Raw genomic sequence first — 23,140 nt, forward strand, 5'->3', positions numbered from 1 at the left:
AATATCTTACCTGTGGGTGGGCGTGCTGTTGAAATTGGCCGCCCAACAGCTTCAAGTGCAGCACTCATGGGTCCTGTTACCACATTGAAGAATAAATTAAGCTTACTGCATTTCTGTCAAATTGCATTATGGTAAAACAGGTTGTACATGCTCAGTTTTACCTAATAAAAGAAACTGCAAAAAGTCAACACCTCAAGCCACTGGATCTCACTGAGAAGGAGACTCCTAGGAGCTAGTACAATAGATAAGGCATTTAGATGCAAAGAGTCTTCCTGCCTGTGCTCCAGCCTAAAATGAGATTGCATAATACTAAAGTAAACTAACTCCAGAGCAGTGGCAGACAGAAAGTAAAATGGAAAACCCTACAGATGACAAGAATATTTCCCCCAGTTACCTATACTGTGAAGTACTTTTTTATCATACCGATGATTCATGCCCCAAAGTTTTTTTACTTTGTTTTTATATTGATGATTATTTGATGTAAGTCATTATTGATAGAAGCCATTAATGTTAACTAATATATATATAGAGAGAGAGAGAGAGAAAGAAAGAAAGGGAGAAACAAGTGACTGACAAGAACAGAATGTTAATTTACTTAAAATATTTCAACTTCTAGTTTCATCAGAAACATAGCTGGACTGCAAATAGGGCACCAGTTTCTCAGTTTACAGTCTGGTGACTCTGTAAACTAAGTATTATCTTTTCAATGGCCTATGAGCAAATATAATAAGCCCAAAGCCCTGAGACTGAGAATGACCATGCAGAGTGCAGCATCTCAAATAAAGATCAGGAACCAAATGTAAATGAGTGCATTTATGAAGATCTCTCACATCCTACGGCCTATTGAGTAGAACTTACTGCTTTGGTAGTTCTGAAGTAATTATTCATGTTATGTGTTGCATAACTGTCCAGGAATAATATGTACATTACTCCTGGCATCAGTTTTTTCAAGGCAAAGCAAAAGCCAATGTTTTGACAGTTGCATATGCTTCACATATTTTTCACGGCAGCCTAAAATATTTAGGAGGCTCCCTGGAGGAAAAACCTTGACTCAACAAGGCATCATTTGATGCCTGCTGATTTTGTACATTAGGTTTGTCTGAAATTCTTTATCACATCACACAAGAGGAGCAGCACGGTGGTTAGCTACTCTTAAAAATAGAAAATTAAACCAACAGAAAAAATAATAATGAGCCAGCCAGTTTCTTCCATGCTGATACTTTCAAAACTCACTTGGCAAAATAATAACACTTGAACATGCACTTACTGGAAACTGAGAATGATGATGACCATCTAGCGAGTGCTTGAGACTGGATTCCATTGGCATAGATTGCAAGGTAGTTCTCTTGCCCTGGCAATATTTGCACTCTGACAGGCCCACCTTTACTGGTGATCACCCCTCTGTACCAAAATAAGATTTTCAGATACACATTTGTATAACTACATGCAACCATGACCAATTCACACTGTGGAGAAGACTTGTCTAACTACAAGCCTGATCAATTTTGCAAGATGGCTGCAATGCCTTTTTGCAGGGGCTAGTTCCAATCACTAAGATTAAGAGGGAAAGAAAGAAAGAAAGTTTATGTATTTTCAAGTCAGCTTGAAACATAGTGACTAAGAAGCAAACTCAACTCAGTGCAATGCAATGTGCTTCCTAGGAAACATTTCGGATTTACTGAACAGTTGCTTTTGGCTATAATACTATACACACTTACCTGGGAGCAAGTTCAGTAGAACTCAGACATCTTATCAATACATTTAGTATAAACACAGCAAAATGTGTGAAGTGTCCCCAGGACTGATTTGAGAAGTAACTGCTGTTATAGTTTAAAATATAACTGCCAAGGGTACAAATTTGTCTCCTTAGCTTAGCTGATAAACTTTTGAGGTTTGTAACAGCTTTAGTTGGATACATAACTTGCAGCACTCCTTAATGGCCTGCTCCCAAGTGGTTTGGCTTCTTTGTGTGTAAGCAGAATTTTGGATAACCCAAGTCTTTAAAAGGTCAATAACTTTTAAGTAGAGTCTGTAAGCATATTTGAAACTGGTACAATTGACGTTGGATGGGTGCAATACGAGCTGATCACTTTGCTTCCACACACATCTTTTTGGCAACAATATGGACAAATGATAGTTTCTAACCCACAGTTTGCTTTCCCACAATGGTCCAACGGGGATATAACCAATGCATGAGCAACTGAGGCCATGTCCACCTTTTTCCAGCCACCAATCACAACTGGTGAGAAGTAAAACGGGACTGTGGCTGCAGAGACGTAACCCAAGCAATTCTACTTTGTAATGCTAACTTCCAAAATCTTCCATCTTTTCTGCCAAAAATAGATGATAAAATGGCTATCTGAAAGGGGATTTCTGTTTCAAATATTTATAAATCAACTTGGTAGGACAGCAATAAATAATTCTTGACTACACATCCTTAATACTTCTTAAGTGATTGGTGACATTTTCTCAGCATGCTAGTTCATAAGAGCTAACTATCAATGTCAAATGAAATCCTCCCACTCATGAATGTCCTATTACTGTAGTACAAAAGTAATATAAATAATATTTGTTTGGAGCAGTTACAGCTAGAGGAAAATAAAAGTTAGAATGGAGGATAGTAAAATAGCAGAAGGAAGAGTAAGAGTGAAATATGAAAATCACCCTTATATAATCATTCAGGAAAATAGGAAATAGATTTGAATTCCTGATACAACCACTATTGGGGAACATTTCTATAGTTCTTAGTAGGATTTCTCTGCAAGGGTGGAGAGGGATCTCCAACCTCAGAGGGGAGATCCAACCTCTAAAGGTCTCTACTAGCCACTGCAGAAACCTCTGCAGCCTTTAACTTGCCAATCCTGTATTAGAGCTCCAATACTGGTAGCAGGCAAAAAGGGGTGAGCCAGGAGAGATGAGGGTAGACTATGGAAAGACTTGAATCCAAAGCTTTCCCATTCCCCCAACACCATCTCTCAAATGGGGTGGAGGTGGTGAGAATATATCAGCCCTGACACACTGAAAACAATGGGAGGGAAATCTCAGAATCAGAAAACAAACAAGAATATCAACCAATGAAAAACAAAGAAAAGGAAAAGGAAAAAGGAAAAACTAATCTCTGACCTCCCTTCTATCCTGCTGCCATGCTCTTAGCAGGACTTTGGATATTTTGGATTTTCTGCCTTCAGTTCTCCCCAGTCCCGTTAGAAGGATTGCTCCTGTTCATATAAGTTACCTGTAGTTCAACCACATGTTTCTACTAATGTGGGGAACATAAACATTTTACCATCATATTAATTTAGATCAAAGGATGAAAAACTCACCACATCGAAAATTCAGCCTACACAACTTTTATCAGCATTCCCAGGAAATGAAGGATTATGTTTTATAGCTACAAACACACTTATATTCAATTAATTTAATCTGCTGGAACAGTAATACTACTTTGATGTTCCAGCAAAATTCTGGATTATGCATTAAATTCTTGTTTAACACCACAGCTATCTTGGTTTGCTGTCGTTGAATAAGTGTGATCTTTGAGATAACAAACATGTAAAATAGTCACCATAACATAGTGGCTAAACAATTCGGATATAAATCAGGAAGTGCCAGGGCCAAATATAAACTGTTATGAAGTCAATAAATTGACTTAGGCAAGCCACTCCCATAGCTTCAAATCCCCTCCCCATGAACACAATGGAGAATTTCTCTATGAATATCTATGATTTTCCACCCTCTTCTTCTTTTTTAACATGTATTCGTACCAATCAAAGCTGCTTCCTAATGGGCAGTCTAGTAAAAATGACGAGCAGATCAAACCCACTGAAATTATTGTGGCCTACCTTAAAGTAACAGAATTAGGATTGGCAAATTATCTCCTTGGAGGTCAGTGGAACTGTATGGGTTTAAATCTAACTATATTGGCTTACTTGGATTACAAGCTTTTTCGTCATCACTAGAATGTTGTACTTTATATACTGTGAGCAACATAGGATGGACTTATCATTATGTGATGTAAATACACTACATCTCTGCTTCTTTTAGCACTGAGGGGCCCTTTTGGAACATCTTTTGGATTTGCCTCAAAGAACATCAAATAACTTCCCTCCAATAAACCCTGGTTTTGTTGTCACCATGTCATTCCACTATTTGTGCCCGTGGCTTGTTGCCACCCAGCACGTCAACATCTATTTGAATTACCCTGGTAATTTTCCAACACTCTCTTCACTTTGCCAGTTACCTAATGGTTACCACATTTCCTGTAAGTGCCCCAGTTGTTTGACAGGAACAGCCTGGAGATGTCACTGTGTTTCTTTAAACCCTGCTAATAACTATTACATGGGACGCGGGTGGCGCTGTGGGTTAAACCACAGAGCCTAGAGCTTGCCGATCAGAAGGTCGGCAGTTCAAATCCTCACGATGGGGTGAGCTCCGGTTGCTCGGTCCCTGCTCCTGCCAACCTAGCAGTTCGAAAGCATGAAGTGCAAGTAGATAAATAGGTATATATTGTTAGGATATTTCCGTTCCACCTTAAAAGGGAGCAGGCTTTGTGAGTCACAGAGTCTGCGCATGTCCTGTTCACAGGATGTTTATGTTTGCTGTTCCTTTCGATTTTGAAGTCGGCCGGAGACACTGACTCAGAACGGTCATGTTTTTCTTTGTTCTGTTCAACGCTAAATAAAGTCTGTAAATATGCTCTTCTGCGGTGCAACTTTCTGGCTGTGTTTTCTGCTGATAAAGAGGAGTGTGCACGAGCCCTGGAATGTGGCTTCGTGTCGCTAATTGCTGGATCTGCGCGACTACGGGAGATTGATGGACGTCCGGCACACGGCTTGGGGCCATGATGGACTATATCTCCCTGGCAGTTTCCCAACATATATTTCCTCTGGCAGGAAGGTAAACGGTGTTTCTGTGCGCTGCTCTGGTTTGCCAGAAGCGGCTGTCATGCTGGCAACATGACCCGGAAGCTGTACGCTACCTTCCTTGGCCAATAAAGCAAGGTGAGCACCGCGACCCCAGAGTCATCCGTGACTAATGGTCCCTTTACCTTTAATAACTATTACACACTGCTAATAACAATATTATTTTATGATCCTGCAGATCACATTCTACAGGTATGGCTCTGAAAGGTATGACATATTGAATGGAGAAATACAGAGAAAGCCTTAGGGAAAAGGAACAAAGCATCACTGCCCTTTCAGGACTCTAAAGTTGCATACATACAACATTTTATTCTAGAATCAACAGAGAATGAGTACTTGTTTTTTCTATATATCCCACACACAATCTAGATCTATTGCATATTTCTTACCCCAGACAAGTGCTTATTGAGAAACTGGTGTCATTCAACAACAAAGGTTTGTTGCAGATTGATTTTGCACTACCCCGCAGTGTGTCTATTTGAAAACAGATTGCCCTAGCAATGGAAGGTGTATTCGCACTACCCTAATGACATTATGGATGGGTACTTCTTCATTCACCTAGGGCATGTGCAGGGAGCATACCCTCCAACATTTCTCCAATGAAAATAGGGACGTCCTAAATAATAATAATAATAATAATAATAATAATAATAATAATTCCACCATTTATACCCTCTCCCATTTGACTGGGTTGCCCCAGCCACTCTGGGCAGCTTCCAACTTGTGTAAAAACATAATAAAACATTAAACATTAAAAAACCTTCCCTATACAGGGGATGCCTTCAAATGGCTTGGGGATCAGATAACTCCATACCCTCCAACATTTCTCCAATGAAAATAGGGACATCCTAAGGAAAAGTGGGACATTTCAAGATCAAATCAGAAACCGGGACGGCTTCTGTGAATCTGGGACTGCCCCTGGAAAATAAGGACACTTGGAGGGTCTGAGGGAAGAAATGGAATGGATAACCCAATCAAAGGGAGGGTTTTAGAAAGCATATCAAGTAACCACACCCACCCTTGTGGAAGGCAGTATTTAGAATCAATTTAGGTGATTACAGAATGAGAAAAGCTGGATTTTTAATGATACAAATGGGTTAGTATGTATGCAGCCTGGGATATTATTTTTTTGTCTTCGGTGAGCATAAGTGAGTATAAATATATATAATTTTTTTAAAAAAAATGTTCAGTAGCACCTTAGAGACCAACTAAGTTTGTTCTTGGTACAAGATTTCGTGTGCATGCACACTTTCTAAGCTTATAACAAGAACAAACTTAGTTCGTCTCTGAGGTGCTATTAGACAATTTTTTATTTTTTAAAAATATTTCGACTGTGTCAGACCAACACGGCTACCTACCTGAATCAAAAACCATAAGTGAGCAGCTAGCAATGGCCTTTTCCTATTTTAAGAGCAAATAATACTTCAGGACAATTGTTCTGGCTATTTTTTTTTAACTGGACTAGCATCTGATGGTGAAAGGCTATGAATTATTTTGAGTTTTACAGAGCAGCGCAACAGAAACACTTTTCTTTAAATTCCGGCACCTGTATCATTCTGATGTAGGTCTAATAACAACTGAGAGGAGCAAAACATTTTTGCGGCACACGTTCCTCTTACCACAGAGTGGCCACAACGAGCCCTCACCTAGGTTTTTATCTAGTGCAGCCTTCCTCAGTTATGTTATTGGACTAATAAACACTGCTCTCATTTTCCCCTCTAGTTCTACTTCTTTGCTTGAAGCTACTAGAATCATAGAATCATAGAATCATAGAGTTGGAAGAGACCACAAGGGCCATCGAGTCCAACCCCCTGCCAAGCAGGAAACACCATCAGAGCACTCCTGACATATGGTTGTCAAGCCTCTGCTTAAAGACCTCCAAAAGAAGGAGACTCCACCACACTCCTTGGCAGCAAATTCCACTGTCGAACAGCTCTTACTGTCAGGAAGTTCTTCCTAATGTTTAGGTGGAATCTTCTTTCTTGTAGTTTGGATCCATTGCTCCGTGTCCGCTTCTCTGGAGCAGCAGAAAACAACCTTTCTCCCTCCTCTATGTGACATCCTTTTATATATTTGAACATGGCTATCATATCACCCCTTAACCTCCTCTTCTCCAGGCTAAACATGCCCAGCTCCCTTAACCGTTCCTCATAAGGCATCGTTTCCAGGCCTTTGACCATTTTGGTTGCCCTCCTCTGGACACGTTCCAGTTTGTCAGTGTCCTTCTTGAATTGTGGTGCCCAGAACTGGACACAGTACTCCAGGTGAGGTCTGACCAGAGCAGAATACAGTGGCACTATTACTTCCCTTGATCTAGATGCTATACTCCTATTGATGCAGCCCAGAATTGCATTGGCTTTTTTAGCTGCTGCGTCACACTGTTGGCTCATGTCAAGTTTGTGGTCAACCAAGACTCCTAGATCCTTTTCACATGTGCTGCTCTCAAGCCAGGTGTCCCCCATCTTGTATTTGTGCCTCTCATTTTTTTTGCCCAAGTGCAATACTTTACATTTCTCCCTGTTAAAATTCATCTTGTTTGTTTTTGCCCAGTTCTCTAATCTGTCAAGGTCGTTTTGAAGTGTGATCCTGTCCTCTGGGGTGTTAGCCACCCCTCCCAGTTTGGTGTCATCTGCAAATTTGATCAGGATGCCCTTGAGTCCATCATCCAAGTCGTTGATAAAGATGTTGAATAAGACCGGGCCCAAGACAGAACCCTGTGGCACCCCACTAGTCACTCTTCTCCAGGATGAAGAGGAACCATTGATGAGCACTCTTTGGGTTCGGTCAGTCATCCAGTTACAAATCCACTGAGTGGTAGCATAGTCAAGACCACATTTTACCAGTTTCTTTACAAGAATATCATGGGGCACCTTGTCAAATGCCTTGCTGAAATCAAGGTAGGCTACATCCACTGCGTTCCCTTCATCTACCAGGCTTGTAATTCTGTCAAAAAACGAGATCAGGTTAGTCTGACATGACTTATTTTTCAGAAATCCATGCTGACTATTGGTGATCACAGCATTCTTTTCTAGGTGCGCACAGACTGTTTGCTTAATGATCTGCTCCAGAATCTTCCCTGGTATTGATGTCAGACTGACTGGGCGGTAATTATTTGGGTCCTCTCTTTTCCCCTTTTTGAAAATAGGGACAACATTTGCCCTCCTCCAGTCTGCCGGGACTTCGCCTGTTCTCCAGGAATTCTCAAAGATGACTGCCAGTGGTTCTGAGATCACATCTGCCAGTTCTTTTAATACTCTTGGATGCAGTTCATCTGGCCCTGGAGACTTGAATACATCTAAACTGGCCAAGTATTCTTGTACTATCTCCTTAGTTATTCTGGGCTGTGTTTCCTTTGCTGAATCATTTGCTCCAAATTCTTCAGGTCGGGCATTGTTTTCCTTATCGGAGAAGACTGAGGCAAAGAAGGCATTGAGGAGTTCAGCCCTTTCTGTGTCCCCTGTTTGCATTTCACCATCTTCTCCTCTGAGTGACCCCACTGTTTCTTTGCTCTTCCTTTTGCTACGAACATACCCATAGAAGCCTTTTTTGTTGCTTTTAACCTCTCTAGCAAGCCTGAGTTCATTCTGTGCTTTAGCTTTTCTGACTTTGTGTCTACACGTGCTGGCTATTAACTACTAGAATAGTTCCTTACTCTGTCTTTGTCACTTTCCATTTACATTTTATCTTGGCATTTATAGCCTATTACACATCCTCCACCATCACCAGCCAGCATAGCCAATGGTCAGGAATAGCAGTGGTTCAGTGGTTGTGGTCCAACAATGCCTGGATTCCCAAGGTATGACTAAAGACTAAAGATCCTACCATATATATTTTTTAAAAAAATTAAGGAGGCAGCCTATTCAGAGTTAAGCATGGGAAAGCACAGCTGATATAAATGTGGACATTAAGTCTCTGCCACTAAAATCAATAGCACTTTAAAGTGTTTCAGCTTGATCCAGAAGGTGCCTTAAGTTCTGGCCAGTATACATGACCCTATCACAAAGAGCATCTGCATTCTTAGCATAGATTTCATTTTAAAGCCGATTTCTAACATCTGTGGAAGGACTTCTGCTTAAGCACAATAGTAGAAGGAAAACAAAAATAAATTTTCTAGGTCTTCCACTGAAGAAAACAATTTTCAGATATCTTCATGGACTAAAGTCCACTTCATTGGATGTATGAAGTGTTATCCCAAGTGGACTGAAGTCCATAACAATTTATTGCATAATACATTGGTTAAGCCTTTAAGGTGTCGCAAGACTCACCATGGTTGTTTTTGCTGCAGTGGACTCACACAGCTCCCCCTCTGGAAATTAGAATTCACCTAACTGTTGCTAGGCTTTGACTTCAAGCTACAGCCCTCTTATCCATATGCATCAGCTATATGTGCACAGATGAGATGGTGCCAACTAGTCCCTGTTCTCTTGAATGGGCTTAATGCTGTCAAAGTAATATAATGATCAGCTCAGCATAATTGTCCAGGGAGGACAAAACGATGCCAGAACAATGTCCATACAAGTTGACAGAGATGATGTTGCCATGCGAAGACAGGAAAAAACATGTCAAAGTGAAGGAGAATTGTTATTAGTCTTTAACTACAATGTTCCACTGTGATGGAGATAAAAAATAAAAAAGAGAAGAGTTGAGGTGCTGTCCTTACAAGAACTGCACATGCATTACTCAGTCCAGAAATCCAAAAGAAAATGTCTCATCTGAGATCCAAATGGCACACCATGATGCTATTACTTTGCTTTCTGACAATACAGATGGGGAAACCACATGTGCATTAAATGGAAAGCGAAATGCAGACCTCCTGGGTCTAAGCAGAAAACCCAAAATATGGCAATTAAATATATGAAAACATTTTGCATGCAATTAACTACAATGGTATTCTCTGTGGTTAATGACTGGAATGCAAAATAATAAATCTATTGGAATCTAGGGTCAGGGAAGACAGAATATCAAATAAGTATTGTTCTCGTTCTTTTCTCTCCCTTTTTCTCCTTAACTTGAAGTGGCTGAAATCAGTTCCTCTTGTTGTCTTCACCATTTGCCATTTCTATCTTGTTTTGACCTTTGAAGTATTGTATACTTTTTCATACTGCCACTGGCTGTGATACAGTAATACAATGTGAATGCCTGCAAGAAATAGCATTGGTACAACTGTTTTGCAGACACTTTCTCTTACCTTATGTATATGCCAAACTTTCAAACTGAGTTTGGGACTTAAGGAGTTTAGTGTAAAAAGCTACTAAAGGAAGCAAGTACAGTGCCAGTCCTCACAACCAACTAGTAGAATTGTAAATTTTGGTTGAGTGGATGCTAGTACTGAGAACATGCCAATGGTATCACATTACTCTTTGCGTGGACAGGCGGGGTCCCCCAAACCCTGGGCAGCCCCTGTGTGGAATAACGAATCAAGACAACGTGCTATGGGATTAAAATTGGCCACAACTTTATTATGTTTCAGATGTGGGTAGACCTTGGCTCAGGCATTGGGTGTTTATCCCTCCCAGTCCCCCGCCAGGGATCTGGGGAACATCAGGGTTATGCAGAGTGTGTGGGGGATGGGCTGGCTCTGGAGTACATATCTTCAAGCAGAGAGCGCCCGCCCCATTATGCTGCCATCGCAGGGGAGAGCAATGGCAACCTCTAGGGGTACGGCCAAAGCCTCCCCTCAAAACAACCCCTTTAACAGGGAACCCTGGTATCACTGCTACAAAGAAAAGGGGGGCGTGGGTCACCGCTACACCCCACCCCCATTTAGGGAATACAGACAGGTAAGATCCTCCCCCTATTGTGTGGGTAGGGTGGTCCTTCCCCCTACCTGGCCTTATCACCTTGGCAATGCCTCCCCAGGCAGGATTGGGGAAGTGGGCTGAGGTAGGTGGAGACCTCCAGGTATCCCACCTGGGGAAGGCAAAGCCAAGCCTGTGCTAATGGTGTCGCATAGGGTCCTGGGGGCTGCGCACACCCATGCAAAGGTCACCCCCCATTTAATGTGGGGAGCGGTCATTCCCAGAACATGCCCAATTCTCAAGTCACATTTCCCATGCTGCTGCCCAATCAACTTTTGGTAGCTTTCCAATGGTGCAGGAAGTGTGAGCTGGTTGGAAGCTATGCAAGTGCTGATGCAAATTGTACAACCTTCTTGAATGAGCACCTAGAGCCACACACCTATCCAATATTCCAGTTACGCAGCGGTGGGAACCCTTTTCAGTCTGAGGGCCATATGCTTTAGTGGGCAACCTTCTGGGGGCCGCATACCCCCAGAGTCAAAAAGTGAGTGGGGTGACAGATGTGACTCTTAACTTTGTACAGCAGACTACATTCCGGCCACTCAGAAGCCAGGGGTTTCTACTCTGTGCTCCCCCATTACCGATCTCTCCACCCAGGCAAGCAACCAGAGTTGTCACAGTTCAAGGACACATTCCAGCCAGGCTAAAGTATACCTGAAGGAGAGTCACCACCCCCATCGTTCAGCCCAGACACTGAGTTACAGCATCGAGGGCCTTCTGGTGGTTCCCTCACTGTGAGAAGTGAAGCTACAGGGAACCAGGCAGAGGGCCTTCTCGCTGGTGGTGCCCACCCTATGGAATGCCCTCCCACTAGATGTCAAAGAAATAAACAACTATCTGACTTTTAGAAGACATCTGAATGCAGCCCTGTTTAGGGAAGCTTTTAATATTTGATGAATTGTTGTATTTTAATATTTTGCTGGAAGCTGCCCAGAGTTGCTGGGGAAACCCAGCCAGATGAGCCGGGTATAAATTATTACTATTATTATTACTATTATTATTATTATTGGTTGGTGAGGCATGTGGCTTGGGGAGAGGTTATGTGGCCTGGGAAATAGGCATTCCTTTTGAATATATGAATATATGAAGACCCCAGGGAGGGGTCTTGCTCAACCCTGCTACTTTTAATGGCTAGGAACTGTAGCTGGGACTTGCTGTATGGACTCTGCCATTGATTTGTAGCTCCACACACCTAGCATTGCTTGTATATTATTATGCTATGTCAGAAGACTCAGAGGGTTGGTAGATAAAACACACTTTGGTAATGCCCCCCCTCAATTAAACAAAAGGATTTCCCCCTAAAATATAATGCAATTATAATTAGCGTCTGTCTCTTTAAAGAGCAACAAAACCACAGTTCTTCTCTTGGTCATACGCCTGATATCATACATTCCTAGAAAAGAATCTAAGATGATGTAGTGAGTGAGTGTTTTAGTCTTTTTGGAAAGTTTTAAATCTTTGGAATTTACAGCTAAGATGTGCATCATTGGAAATGATTTATTTCTGTTGTGCAAAGAGGGAGCTGGCTTCTCAGCTCCATAAGCATAGCCCCTTCTATGGCTTTTCAGGCCACATAAGGGCAGAATAAGTGCCGAAACTTATCCGGGTTAGTTCTTTTTTCTGAATGAAAAATATGTGTCTGTAGATAACCCTCAGGAAATTATAGAGTCAAGAATGCTGCCCTCTAGGGATGGGAAGAGAGAAAAATCCTGTCATGGCAGCTAATTCTTATAAGCTAGGAAGGATTTAACAGGCCAAATTGCAGAAAACCTGAAAATGGGAGAATAGCCCAGAAGCCTATTACGGATACAAAACAGTCCCATGATAACATGGAAAAGTATCACATGGCAGCTTGGAATTATGCTATGAATATGGGGATAGGAGACAGGGGAAAACATTTGTTTGTTGTTTAATAGAATGGGGGTAATGAACCTGTGATCCAGATCCTGTTGGATTTCAATTCCCAACTGCCCTAAACCAGGCTTCCTCAACCTCGGCCCTCCAGATGTTTTGAGAGTACAATTCCCTTCGTCCCTGACCACTGGTTCTGCTAGCTAGGGATCATGGGAGTTGTAGGCCAAAAACATCTGGAGGGCCGAGGTTGAGGAAGCCTGCCCTAGACAGTTTGGCCCATGATGGGAGTTGTTATCCAACAACATCCAGAAAGTTACAGACTCCCATCCCTGATTTAGAATCTATCTGGGCTAATGACTGGTAATAGCGAGAAGCTAACGGTTTCTCTGGAGAAAAGAACTACTAGTTAAGTGCAAGGAAGATAGTCACAGTCTTTTCACTGATAGCCAAAGTAGTTACTGCTGAAGGTCTGTTCTCCTGCTGGCTAAGGAAACATGAGCTGCTGAAATACATCTGCAGAGTCTCAACACTGGAAGCTTTTCAGTAAAGTACATGCTTTTTTGTAAAGCACATGCATGTTTATCTGCTTAAATCAATAGCGGAGAATCACATCTGGAATCACTTCTGGCTGGAGGACTAGATCTAGAAATGGCCAACTCTTCATGAGCCACTTTGACAAGTGAGTGGGGCTATTTACCTGTCAATCTCCTGATATGATATGACATCAGATGATTAAAACTTCAAACTGCCACCATAAAGAAAAAAACTGGGTGCACACTTAGCGTTTCAGTTATTTGCCAGCTTTAACTTTCTCACGTCTGATGTTATATGATGTCAGGTGTAGGAAATGTGGGTGAGGTTCACCCAATAGGGCTGTGGGGGCCAATCTCAGCATCTTGACATGTCTAATCAGACCTGCAGGTCAGAGGCTTATATATTTCCTCTGCTCTTAATTTTTCAGTTCTACCCTGCTCCAAAAAGAGGATTTGCACAAAGTCTGTTCAGTTAGCAATGTACAAATCCCACTTGTGCTCCAAACCAGAATGTTGGGTTGCCCATGAGCCCAATCGGGGCAAAATATTATTTCTGTGTCATTATTGGTATAATATATTCCAGCTGAAACAGCTTAAGAAAGAGACATGAAGACATAAGGTCCAGAGATCAGATGAAAGGGGTACATCCCTCCCTAACACCTTGACTGTGTTATACATGCACACATTCGCACACAGAGAGAGGGAGGAGCTTAATTATTATCATTACTGTGTTCTTAAATCGCAATGCACACAAACATATCTATTTCTGTAATGTGCCAGGGCTGAGCCCTATCCCAGCAAACAAGTTCCAGGACTGAACACTGGCTCCAATTATGGCTTGCTGCATAGGCAAAAAAAGATGGAAGTTTCTCTTTTGCAAGCATATTTTTTATTCTACTGAGTTGCGTAAAACATATTGAAGCACCTCTTGAGAATAGCAGTAACATGCATCCAAAGCGAGGAATGCCTTGCTATTGGCATCCACTCATTAGTGGACATTATTCCACAGACTATTTGTACATGGCTAGAAGACAATGCATTATGCCAGGTTCCAAACTCATTAAAAACCTTTCACCATCACTCTTGAGCAGTACCATTTCCAAAAGACTACTGCCCAAGAGAAACCAGTTTACGAATACTCAAAGGCAGAACCTGGCACATACTTTTTGAGACACTTTCTATTGCCACCATCCCTGCCATGAGAAGCCTAGGGAGGCTGCATTTGGACATAGCTGGAAAATGACTGCATGTACTCTCCAAAAACATTTTCATTTGGGCAGAGCTATCAAACTTAATGCGAGATTATTTTTAAAGTATGAGAAAAGCTAGAGGTTAGAGACATCTATTTCTTATAGTTAAATCGTTCATTTCTTCCATGATGGAGTGCCATGCAACAGGTTCCCAAGCAGCTTCTATCGCTCAGTTCCAGGCCTGACCACAGTTGACATGTCATGTGCTTGCAGACAATGTCCTGAAATAGACCTATGTAGGCTACATAGCCAACAACCTACACCATTTTAAACTGATTTTAAAGTTACGTTTTTATGTTATAGCCCACCCTGAGGCCTTATGGTCAAAGGTGAGTAAGAAATGCAATTAGTAACAACAACAGCATGGGAAACTGACCCCTAATTTTCACTGAATTGTTTATAATCAGGCTTACCTGTGAACGGCAGCTCCACAAACACTGGAAAGGGAGGCGTATGCAACATTCCCATAGACTTGGAATTGCCATATAGGACAGTCCGATGGGCAGAGGACATCTATACTATTTTTTCTGAGATCCAGTCCTCTGGTAAAGCATGAGACAGCTGACAGGACTGCAGAGGAAAATAAAGAGGTGGCATATAAAACATAAAGCCTAACAGAAAAATTAGTATTCAATTGCAGCGCAGCCAGTCTACCTCTATGAATACATCATTAAGTGTAAATTCATATATTTTATTTACTTACGGCATTTGTACCTCACCCTTTAGCCAAAATGCTCTCAAGAGTGGCTTACAAAAATCATTTCTAAGGCAGCCCCTGCCCTCATGCTTGAAGTCTAAAACGACATGACACACAAGGAAAAAGGAGTGGGAGGGAGGAGGGTAAAGCAAGCTCAGGAACAAGTCCTTAAAGTGACAGTTCTCAAAGTTATGGCTGATGTCAGTGGCAGTTTTGAAGTACTCTTCACCCCCACATCATATCCAAGAGCATGGCAATGTTTAAGCAGATGGAGGATAAGGCGACTCCTGCCACACAGTTCTTTCCTCAGACAGCTGACTTGAGAGCAGCTTAAATGTTAACAGCAACATACTGTCTAATAGGCCGCATTTGCATCATCAGAGCACTGACAGTACAGTTCTTTAGTTTCATCATCCCCAATTCCTTACCACTTAGCAATTATTTGCCTCCTTTGAATTTGAAAACAGAGCATTAGTTTGCGTGTGTGTGTCACTGGACACATTAGCTATTGATGATTTTTACCTACCTCAAATTACTGTTTTCAGGACTAGTTCGCATTCACAAGTCAGAACACTGAAGTGCAATGCAATAACACTTATTGTTGTTCACCTAGCCTGCCCTTGCAATGAGAAGCCAGGGTGTTCTCTTTGATGTTAATTTGTCATTTTAACCTCATAGCAGGGCATTAGCGAAATCTTGTATTGGTTTAATCTTCACATAAGCCCATGGGTTTTTGGCACTGCTTGCTGCCAGGATTCTCAAAGTTTGTGACAGGCCCTTGGCAGGATATCCTTTTTTTATTAGCCATGTGTTTGCAGACTATTGAAAATGTGGCAGGTCAGTTACTTTCCACTGACTCCCTGGAATTCACGTTAGCCTTACTTGCTATGAATAACATTGGTTCCGTGTGCACTAGTAAGACTCTTCATATTCAAAGATGGGAAATATATTTGTCTACATGTGTGGACTATCTGTGTTGTTTTGGGTTGTGACACTGGCACCAGGTCACTGCAAAGTGGTGTGACATGTTTTCAATTACTTTGTGGCTTTTGGTATGTCTTGCTAATTGTGTAGTGGCATAACAAATCATCGGGCTAGGTTATAAATGATCTTGCACTAATTTTCCATTCATTCTTCTGTGGTTTAGCAATTCTGTTTCTGTTTTGAATTAATTACCGTAAATTCACACTTGGGAATTTTTCACTTATGTTAATTATATTAGTACTATAGTGCTATTCTATTTTGTGCAATAATTTGGTGTGGAAATCAGTTTTAGATTTAGGAGATCAATTTAAAAATCCAAATTATAGAGGCTACATTTTGACAAGCGACTAAAGGAAATCCAGCATTCCATTCCCTTTTGTGCTTTAAAAAAGTCTACACAAATCTAGCTAAGCCATGGTAGATTGGTTTATCGTTATGTTTGGTTATTGGGTTATTCATTATAAAGTACTGAAAAGTTATCTCATCTCTTTTTATTGCAATCTTATGCATTTTTACTGAAATAAGGGATACAAGACTAAAGAAGGGTAAAATCTACATTCTTCCATACAGCACAGAAACACACCAATTTAGTATAACTCATTAATAGAAACAAATTTATTTCTGTTTTATTTCCAGGTTTTTTTTTTAATTACAGTGCAATCTCAGAAGTGTGTTCAAAAGTAGAATTGCAGTATTTATAGAACAATATAAGTTTTCTCTGTTGAACCTATAAAAGAAAAAGAAAGTTTATAAACATGTTTATAGGCTTCAGGAAAAATTCTTGTAAGACAATTACCACCTTGATCCACTGAGGTTGGAGGCAATGTAAAAAGACGCAGCTTCTGGGGCTGCATATTTGCATCTAGCTCTTGAGGCTGTATGTGAAGTTCTGAATGGTAATAATATTTACAGTGACCTTTACATATGATCAGCACAGAATTTTGATAATTCTGCAACATCTAGAAATGCACAGATGTGTATAGAGCACCACAAAAAAGCTTACTGCTACATATGCAATTATTGCTGAAAATTATATTTCAAAAGGTATTTGATACAATAGTTGTGCTATAGTTTTCCTGGATATTATAACCAAAGTTAAAATCAACTTTTTGGTCCTTCATCCAGACCACAGTAGTCATATGCTGCAGATAATAGTCAATAAGTTCCATGACCATTTCATTATTCTCCACCTCACTGATTGATTTATTATGGTTTATTGCTATATTTATAGCCATGGCCACCAACCTGAATGGCTTTAAAAGGGGATTAGGCATCAAAGGAGGACAAGGCTATCAGTGCCTTAGTAACCTGTAGCTTGATGACTATATTACCTCCAGAATCAGAGGCAGCACTCCTCTGAATATCAATTGCTGGGGATCATGAATAAAAAGGTAAAGGGACCCCTGACCAGGTCCAGTTGTGACTGACTCTGAGGTTGCGGCACTCATCTCGCTTTACTGGCCGAGGGAGCCAGCGTACAGCTTCCGAATCATGTGGCCAGCATGACTAAGCCGCTTCTGACGAACCAGAGCAGCGCATGGAAACACCGTTTACCTTCCCACTGGAGTGGTACCTATTTATCTACTTGCACTTTTGACGTGCTTTTGAACTGCTAGGTTGGCAGGAGCAGGGACCGAGCAACGGGAGCTCACCCCGTCGCGAGGATTCGAACCACCGACCTTCTGATAGGCAAGTCCTAGGCTCTGTGGTTTAACCCACAGCACCACCCAGAGAGACCTATTGCATTCATGTTTTCCTTGTGGAGATATTTGTTTATATTTATTTTATTTACATAGTTCTAAACCACACTCTCATATAAAATATGACAAGGCAACCTAATAACAATAGAAGTGTAAAAAGAAGCAGCAGAAGTGGCAAAGAATCTCAGGTTTGAAAGGCTTGTTTGAAGAATACAGTTATTAAAAGACGCCTGAAATTGAACGGAGTTCCCATAAGCATCTGGCTGGCCACTGTGAGAAGCTGATCAGAATTTTGGACTTGACAGGCCTTTGTGCTAACCAAGCAAGACTCCTCTTATGTTATTATGTAAAATAGCCATATCTCAGACAATAGTGTTCAAGTTATTGCCAGAAATATAAAAATGGTTCAAATTTGCATTATGTTACCTATGTTCCCCTTACAGAGCAAAAAATGAGTATCACAGACAACTGTTACTAACAGATATCCAATGCAGTGTACTCTCTCCAAAGCCTTATAATAACTTTGAATGGGACAAAGGTTCAAGAAGTATATTTTGATTTTAACGTCCAAGGAAGTCATGGCACAAGCACCAGGTCAAATACCTTTCCAATATAATTTCCAGCTATATTTAAGATACTACTGCTATTATACACAACCTTTTTGTTCTTATTTTGACACCTTTGGTCTTTCTTTTCCAATACGTTCTTCCAGAGTTGCTGCCTCTTTTTTAGACTTCATTCTACTTGTATAAAAGGAGAAAGAAAGCATTCTTGAGTTTACATAGCTGCTTTCTCCAGATATCTACAGTACAAGAAACCTTTGTAACAATCTTGCTTAGGTCCTTTATGGGTTTGCCAACTCCTACAACTGATGAGCTTTTCCATTGTCAAAGGTCAAATCCTCAGACTTTGCTTACAAAAATACACCAAAAACCTCACTCACCATTTTGGAAAGAGTTCTGTGTTCTCCTTCCAGTGCTGATGGAGCTTAGAAATACACATGGCTGTTTTCATCTCCATTTCTGTTTAATGATATTAATTCTTCACTGGAAACATGATCCTTAATCAAAAGAATTTTCATTTCTTCAGTATCAGCGGATCCAATTATTTTGTTTATTGTCTGAATAGTGCCCTTTAACGGAGGTGCGTAGCTTCTTGGGTTCTCCTGTTCTTCTTAACAGTGGTAGTAGAATTCCATTTCTTAGAAATATAATTGTGTGTAACACATTTTCCCTTCGCACTTGTTCCAATAATCTTTGCATTGAGTCCAAAATAGTAAGCACCTTTGACCATTATTTATTATTTCTTACAGCCATGAAATATTCAGATGTTCTTAAATGTAAAGTATATTCAGCTATGCCATTGGATGCTTCTCAGTATCTCACACAATCTACATCTTTTATTCACACTGGAACATTCTAGGTTTTCATCCTGTCGTAAGTCACTTAGAGGCTTTTTCGTGTAAAGTGACAGATAAATTAAAGAATAAATAATAATTAACTGAAAACACGTATTTATTTGATCAATAGTCTTGCACACTTCATCACTGGTGATAAGGTTCAAGTGAGAATTTACTCAATGCACAACTTCCTCTATCCTTCTCCAGTAACTTTTCTAGAGCTACTGCTGTGTGTTGCTACGACCTAAATAATCCACAAGGAAATCAATCCTATTGTCATCTAGAAAACCAAATTAACAGGGGCTTTAGTGGTAGCCTATAGTGAACACAATTATTTTCTGCTTGCCATAAAAATGTCAAAAAAAGATTCTACTCCTGCTATTTATACATGGGCAATTTCCATATTAACCTTAGACACAAGTAATATTGCAAATTTTTATCCTGAGAAGTTTTGAGTTTGAAGTTCACTGTACAGTAATAGTGGTATTAAACTTAGAGTGCTACAGTAGTCATCTTTAGACTCACAAACATAACTTTTTCCAAGTCACAAATGCAACACCTGGACCAAATAGTTTTGCCACTAGTTCTGCTCAGGAGAAGAAAAAAGAGCAGTACCAGAGCGTAAAACAACAACAAACAACAAGAAGAAGCAAGGAATGAAACAGGTGCTTTAAAAATGAACATTTATTATGACAAACAAGTCCAACACATAGAATCATAGACTTGTATAGTTGGAAGGGACCACAAGGGTCATTCGGTCCAACCCCCAGCAATGCAGGAATCTTTTCACACAATGTGGGCCTTGAACTCACTACCCTGAGATTAAGCGTCTCATGCTCTACCAACAGAGCTAGTCACATCTCATTGCTATCAGACAGAAGATTCCAGCGGAAGGAAAACTAACACAACTGTAAGCATATTTACTCATAAGTCCCACTGAGTTCCATAAGATTTACTCTCCAGTAAGTGCAGGATTTTCAGTTTAAGCAGACCACAGTAGTCCAAGCAATTGGAGCAACGTGTTGAAATGTTTTGGACTTAAGTCTGTTTTCATTTCCCAGAGCACCTGTTTGAGGCCTGCCCTGCCCTTCTAGTTTCTTCACTAGATCTGTGCATGCAGCAGATTGCGTGCTTTTCTCCTTTCAAATATCCCAGCAAGGAAACTAATACGTTTTGAAAATCAGGGAAGTTTCTAAAAGCAGTTTCTGATACCACAACTATAAGGGCATGGGTGAGAGAGGGGATATCAGGACTCCATAGTTGCTTTTTAAAACTGTTGATAAATACACCTGCTGTTCCATAGGGTATCACAGCCCCATTAGACTCCGACTTTATATAAAAGTGTAAGTATTCATGTTTAGCTTTGAAAAAGATGCAAACGGACAGAGTTTTGCCTTACTCAAAACATTCATTCACACACACACACACACACACACACACACACACTCATATTCGTCTATATTCTCTTACAGGATGGAAATATTTGATCATGCATGTTAACAGGGAAGGGTGTTAAGCTATCTTTGCCATTTAGCCTTTAAATAAGTACAGTGGTGCCCCGCAAGACGAATGCCTCGCAAGACGAAAAACTTGTTAGACGAAAGGGTTTTTCGGTTTTTGCGTTGCTTCGCTAGATGAATTTCCCTATGGGCTTGCTTCGCAAGACGAAAACGTCTTGCGCTTTTTTCTTAAAGCCGCCTGAAGAGGCGCAGTTGCGACGGACCGTGCTTCACAAGACGAAAAACATCGCAAGACGAAAAGACTCGCGGAACGAATTATTTTTGTCTTGCGAGGCACCACTGTATGTACTTTACCTATCGCTAACAGAAGTTCAAATTAGGATGAAGAAAAATAAAGCTACAGATTATCGAAAGGCATTGACTGATTGCATAGAAATTCGTCTTTACTGGGTGTAGAACCATGGAATCATAGAATCATAAGAGTTGGAAAGGACCCCAAAGGTCCATAGCTGTCAACGTTTCCCTTTTTAAAAGGGAAATCCCCTTATTCCGAATAGGATTCCTCGCAAGAAAAGTGAAAAGTTGACAGCTATGCAAGGATCATCTAGTCCAACCCTATGCAATGAAGGAATAGGAGGACACTTAAAAATACATTCCGGAAATCCTAATCATGGACTACAGACAGTTTCTTGCAGGGGAAGGAGGTTGTGAAGCAATCCTGTCCCTCTCCGCGTGGAAATGGCAAGATCTCCCAAGACAACATTTCTGCATGCATCATGTACAGCTTCCGCATGCATCTGTTCATGCAGCCCGCGCAGCAAACTTATTTGCAACTGAGAAAGGATTCCCCCCCCCCATTTTTTTCTTAACTCACCCGAGCTCTCTTCGGCCTTCGCAGGGCTGGCTAGAAAGACGACACCTGCCATCAAGAGAGGAGAGCGGGGTCGTCAATGGGAGTCCCGAGGGGGAAAGCAGACTGATGCTGAGCAGAGGAGGCACGGGGGCTTGTGGTGAAGAGCCCCCCTCCCCCGAGGGGAAATCATGTGAGAAAGCCTCTCTCCGAGCTCCCACCCCAACCCAGCTCCGGGATCCAGCACGAGTTAAAAATACCCACCCAGGAAGAGCAGGACCGGAGCCATGGCTGCACCTAGGAAAAGGAGGAGAAGGCACAGAGTCAGCCCCGACAGGGTTAATCAGAGGAGCTCTTCTTCACGCACGCGCCCCCTCCCACCTCCCCACACTGGAGGAGATGGAGGGGGAGACCATCTTTTTGGGTGAGGGGGGGTAGCAGTCGCTCTTGGCTCCTGATTGGCGCCAACGGATAATAGCGACGGAGGGGAGGCAAACCTATTTTACCTCGGGTTCTCGCAACCGGTGGAATGGTCGCGCCCTTTGGAATACGCAGCGCCGGGGAAATTGAGAGAGGCGCGAAAAAGAAGAAAGCGCGCCTCTTTGGGCCGCCCCTGCTGAGGCGAAAGGCAGGCGGGCGGGCGGGCAGCGAGTGATGCTGGAGGAGAAGCAGCCACGGCCGCAGGGATGTCTGCCTGGACCAGCGCTGCGCGTCGAGGGGACCGCGCGCGCTGGCTTTAAACCCTGCCCAGGCGCATGAGCACTAGTGGCAAGACCTCGGCCGCCTCCTGGGTGGCCTGGGAAGGCGGCTGACCCGCCGGAGTGGGGTGGGGGCGTGGGGAGAGGGAGGGCGCGGAGGAGCCCCGGGTGGGCCGGAGCCCTTGGCAGCTGGCGCTTCTGAAGAGGCGGCAGCTGCCGCGCGCGGGAAGCGCCTGAGAAGCGGGGCAGGTGCGCTCTCCGGCTCCACTCGTTTCCCGCGCTGCTCGGGGGGCCTCGCCTGGCATTTATTTCTCCTCTCCCCAGCTCTGAAGCAAAGCAGAGCCCCCCCCCCCGCCCGCCAACATTTGTTTTCGCGGGGCCGGGGGTCGGCCAGCCTTTCCGGAGGCGGTGGCGCCTTGCCATGTGCCTGGCACGCGGGAGAGCGAGGGATGGCGTCGGTGCCGGATTTACGTATAAGCTAAACAAGCTATAGCTTAGGGCCCCATTCTCTTGGGCCCCCCCCCAAAAAATCAGCTGGATGTACATTTCGAAAATATAAGATAAAAAACAAATAAAATGAAACTTACATACAGCAACAGTGTTTTGTGTTGTGTAGGCTCCTATTTGTTATATGCAAATGGTTTTAGATACCTATTAGGTCCATAAATTACCATATAGCATATATTTAACACAAAAAACAGCCACAATTTGTTGTTGACCAAGGACAGCTGGACATATAAAGGGCCCCATTACCTTCAGTAGCTTAGGGCCTCCTCAAAGCTAAATCCAGCCCTGGATGGTGTGCTTGGGGCCAGTGGCGTAGCGTGGGGGGTGCAGGGGGGGCCGGCTGCACCGGGCGCAACATCTGGGGGTTAGGGTTAGGGGGCACAAATCCACGGGTTAGGGGCGCAAATCCACGGGTTAGGGGGCGCAAATTACTTGCCTAGCCCCGGGTGCTGACAACCCACGCTACGCCACTGCTTGGGGCCTGGAGG

At 42.2% G+C, this 23,140-nt stretch overlaps 1 protein-coding gene across 2 annotated transcripts in view; it reads right to left on the reverse strand.

The window, feature by feature from the left end:
- The window catches only part of COCH (cochlin), a 33,874-nt gene extending 11,423 nt beyond the window's left edge, over positions 1–22,451 (reverse strand). Inside the window, exons 1-6 of one of the 2 annotated variants that reach the window (XM_081208934.1) lie at positions 21,954–22,451; positions 21,712–21,744; positions 21,472–21,516; positions 14,771–14,927; positions 1,268–1,401; positions 11–73 (exon numbers count right to left, since the gene is read on the reverse strand). In XM_081208934.1, the coding sequence (XP_081065060.1) occupies positions 11–73; positions 1,268–1,401; positions 14,771–14,927; positions 21,472–21,516; positions 21,712–21,736 (424 nt within the window). In that variant the 5' untranslated portion in view covers positions 21,737–21,744; positions 21,954–22,451. Of the gene's footprint in view, positions 1–10; positions 74–1,267; positions 1,402–14,770; positions 14,928–21,471; positions 21,517–21,711; positions 21,826–21,953 lie in introns of those variants that run through there. The other variant, XM_081208935.1, reaches the window with a different exon arrangement.
- Positions 22,452–23,140: the final 689 nt, after the last annotated feature.

Source organism: Podarcis bocagei, assembly GCF_964188305.1.
Source record: "Podarcis bocagei genome assembly, chromosome: 1".
Lineage (NCBI taxonomy): Eukaryota > Metazoa > Chordata > Lepidosauria > Squamata > Lacertidae > Podarcis > Podarcis bocagei.